General features: G+C 37.8%; 1 gene segment (V, D, J or C); it reads right to left on the bottom strand.

The window, feature by feature from the left end:
* Positions 1–2,828: 2,828 nt before the first annotated feature.
* On the bottom strand, positions 2,829–3,544 carry LOC119807218. The segment is given in 2 exon segments: positions 2,829–3,268; positions 3,481–3,544. Coding segments are annotated over 2 exon segments (489 nt in total).
* Between the last annotated feature and the right edge of the window lie 816 nt (positions 3,545–4,360).

Raw genomic sequence — 4,360 nt, 5'->3', positions numbered from 1 at the left:
TGCCTTTTTATAGGTGAATTGAGTCCATTGATATTCAGTGATATTAATGTCCAATGGTTGTTAACTCCAGCCATTTTTTTTTCTCATAGTAGAGTTTGTGTGTTACCCTTCTTTGAGTTTTGCTGGTGAAATGTCGCTAGATGACTGAATTATTGTGGGCATTGTTGGACTCCTTGGTTAGTGATTTTCCTTCTATTACTTTCTGCAAGTCTGGATTTGTGACTACGTATGGTTTAAATCTGTTTTTGTCCTGGACTATCTTATTTTCTCCATCGATGGTGAATGCAAGCTTTGCTGGATATAGTAGTCTGGGCTTGCATCCATGTTCCCTTAGTGTCTGTAGCAATCTATCCAAGCTCTTCTGGCTTTCATGGTTTCCATTGAGAAGTCAGGTGTGATTCTGATAGGTTTCCCTTTATATGTTACTTGACCTTTTTCCTTTGCAGCTCTTTATATCTGTTCTTTATTTTGTATGTTTTGTGTTTTGATTATTATATGGCATGAGGATGCTTTCTTTGGATCCAGTCTATTCCGTGTTCTGTAGGCTTCTTGTATCTTCATAGGAACATCCTTCTTAGGTTGGGGAAGTTTTCTTCTATAATTTTGTTGAATATGTTTTCTGGGCCTTTGAGTTGTAATTCTTCTCCTTCTACCCCAATTATTCTTAGGTTTCATCTTTTCATGGTGTCCCAGATTTCCTGGATGTTTTGTGTTAAGAATTTGTTGGATTTGTTTTGTTCTTTAATCTGTGAGTTTATTTCCTCTATAGTATCTTCAGAGTACGAGATTCTTCCTTCTCTTATATTCGGTTGGAAATACTTTTCTCTGAAGTTTCTGTTCATTTACTCAGAATTTCCATTTCCAGTCTTCCCTCAGATTGTGTTTTCTTCATTACCTCCATTTTATTTATCAGATCTTGTACTGTTTCTCTTACCTGTTTGATTGCTTTTTCTTGTTTTTTGGGTATCTTTGAGAGATTTATTTATTTCGTCTATCTTTTTGTTTGTCATCTCCATTTCTTTATGGCAGTTTTTTACCTCCTGTTTAAGGTCCTCTATTATTTTCATAAAGTACTGTTTAAGGTCGGTTTCTTCTATATCTTCTGAAGTAGGGTGTTCAATTCTTGTTGTTTCGGGATGTCTGGATTCTGGTGATGTCATGTTGCCTTTCATGTTGTTGGAGGAGTTCTTGCATTGGCGCCTGCCCATCTCTTCGGTCAAATGGAGACCGGAGGTGCTTGGTGTCTTAGACCAATCTTTGCTGTGACTGAATCTGTTTGGATCTCCTCAGTGCCAGAACTTGAGCTATTCCTTGCAGCAATATCTGAAGGTGCCCGCACTCCCTTGCAGGAGTCCTCTGACCTGCCTGGAGGCCAGAGTCTGACCCCTTTGGGTGGATGGCCTTAGTACAGGAGCAGGACACTTGAATACACTAGGGAAGGCTTGGGAGAGGCAGGGACATGAGAAACAACGACAAGCCTGCAGAAGGAGTTGGGGGAGGGGTCTGTGCTCTCTTCCAGGGCAGGTTGCCCCCTAGGATGTTTCTTAATCAGGATGTGGACATAGTTAGAATATTTTATACATGGGATAACAATATATACCCCTTAAAAATTGAGCCTTATTAATTGATATAAAATATAAAGACTTGAAGGCAGCATTTACTGATACAATAGTATATCAACATTAGAGTGCAGGAATGTGTCTTTGTCTCCACAATTGGGGGTCAGATACAGAGTCTTGAGAAGGAGATGTGATCCCCAAAACAAAAGCAACAAATTCCACAATTTCCTTTCTTTACATACTTAGAATCCACATTATTTAGAATATGAAAAAGTTATATATGTATATATATGTATATATGTATGTATGTATATATATATATATATATATATGAGTTTGAGTGTGTTCCTGTGTGTGAATGTATGTGTATTCATGTGTGTATATGTGTATGTATGTGGATATATGTGTATCTATGTGTATAAGTGTACATATATGTGTATGAGGGAGGGAGTGGGTGAGTGGGCATGGGTGTGTGAGCATGAGTGTGTAGGCATGGGTGTGTGAGCATGGGTATGTGGGCATGGGAGTGCATATAATATGAGAGACAGAGAGATAAAATTAGAAGATACTCTGGAAGAAAAGCTTGCAGGAAAGGGAAGGAGAAATGGGGAAGGTTAATTACATATGTTCAAAATATATGACATACTGGAAAAACCTTGCTTTTAAGAAAATTGTGTACAGTGAATTTAAATCAATAAAAGATTTTAAGGGGCAGCAAGGTGACTCAAATATCACAAGACACTTGACAGCAAGCCTGATACCAAACCTCAATTTGAGTCCCAGAACCCAAATGAAAAGATAAGATCAAGTCTAGGCTGTCCTCTCACCTCCATATCTATACCATGTCAGATGTACACCTAGAAATATGCATACACATACATACAGACACACAAATGTACAATCTCCTGGTCACAGAGAATGGTACTCAACTAGCTAGAATATAATAAAAAGTTAAAGAAAAAAACAGAAGAAATGGACACCAATAAATAATAAAATAAGAAGCCCTTTAGAATCTATAAATGCAGGGAACACTTTTCCCTAGAGCTTCCAAAATAAAATACAAGATGAAATAGTCATCCTCACTTTAGCCCATAGAGTCTTCTGATTGACACCAGAACCCCAGAAGTATAAAAAGCTAAACATTTCATATATTCAAGAAACAGAGCTTGTGGTAACTTAGTTCTCCTTTACAGTTTTGTATAAAATTTTTTACCAAAAATCAAGAGACATTGAAACCATTACAGTTTGCTGAGCTTGCAAACATTTTCATCAGAGTTTCAGGTACACTGTCTCTAAGGCAGAAAAGGGAAGTGTAAATGACCAGGACTGTGCATGATGAAGGCAGATGGTGAGACTCTCAGAAGAGGTTTTTGTTGGAGGCTGAAGCACTGTGGGAGGATAGCTATAACTCTGCTGGCAGTAATAGTCTGCCAGGTCTTCTGCCTGGACATTGTTGATGGTGAGAGTGAAATCTGTCTCAGATCCACTGCCTATGAAGCGTTCAGGGACCCCATTTTCCCGAGTGGATGCATAGTAGATTAGTAGTTTAGGAGACTGCCCTGGTTTCTGCTGGTACCAGTTTAAGTAGTTCTTCTTTCTGTTACTGCTATAAAGACTCTGACTGGCCCTGCAGCTGATAGTGATCTTCTCTCCTACTGACACAGCCAAGGAAGATGGAGACTGGGTCATTGTGATATCTGCACAGGCACCTGCAATCAGGAAAACAAATGGTCATAAGTAATAAAAAACACACAGAATTTAATACAGATGAAATTTGTCATTTTATAGCCTTATAATGTCATATTGTCAGAGTGTATATCTTTTACAGTAGTGTAAGAAATAGTGTCCTAGCACACATTGTAAATTTCTTTTATACAAAGAAGTGACTCCAAAAAGATTATAATACATTTAAGTTTCTCACCAGATACCCAGAGCAGCAGGGACATGAGGATTTGGGTCTGTGACTCCATATTGTTCCCCCTGCCTGTCTGATGTAGCTCAGTTATCACCTAAAAGACCTGTTTAATATATTGTGAGCAGCTGCTCTGGGCTGGAGTTTCCCATGCAAAGCAGTAATCAAATACATAAAGAAGTGTCTGGACAGTGTGTGTGTGAGTGACTGGCAGTAATCAGCAATCAAAAATACAGTCATGGGTGATGTGAGCAATCCCTGAAAGATATCAATGTACTGCTCTCACAGACAGAAATCAATGAGGTGTTCTAATATCAACTTTAGGCTAAAATACCTTACATATTTAAGTCAGTTTGCTTTTGCAGCAATGTTTGGAAATTTATCTCATATTAACAGTACTATGTATATAATAAAATATAATAAAAAATTCACCATAGCAAAAGATAGCTAGAGTAAGAAAATATAAAATAAAAACAAAGGAAGAGTAGAGAGAGGAAAATAGGAAAGGTAGAGAAAGTTTGTATTGAGCATAAATTTGTATATTATCTCCCATCTTTAAATTTACTTTTATACTGAATACAATGAACAATGAGCTCCAGTTTCTTGGCTACACAAGGAACAGAGATTCAAAGAGCAGCCCAGAATTCACTTTGTGGAGCTTCTTGGGAACATTAATTTAAGATTTACATGAGAGCGTAAATCTCAAAGCAAAGGCAAACACAGCAGAAATTAATAAGGATCCTTCACACAATTTCAGGGAACTGAAAGAAGACTCTGAATTTGGGGAAAAGGGAGTGGAACAGAACAAACTAGATTTCTTCAAGTAGTCACGGCTGTAGATCAACACTGCCAAGAAAGTTCATTCCAGAAACACATATTCTGGAGTAAT

Source organism: Arvicola amphibius, chromosome 2, assembly GCF_903992535.2.
Source record: "Arvicola amphibius chromosome 2, mArvAmp1.2, whole genome shotgun sequence".
Classification (NCBI taxonomy): domain Eukaryota; kingdom Metazoa; phylum Chordata; class Mammalia; order Rodentia; family Cricetidae; genus Arvicola; species Arvicola amphibius.
Note: the sequence above shows the minus strand (reverse complement) of the source record. Positions and strands in the feature narration are given on the sequence as shown.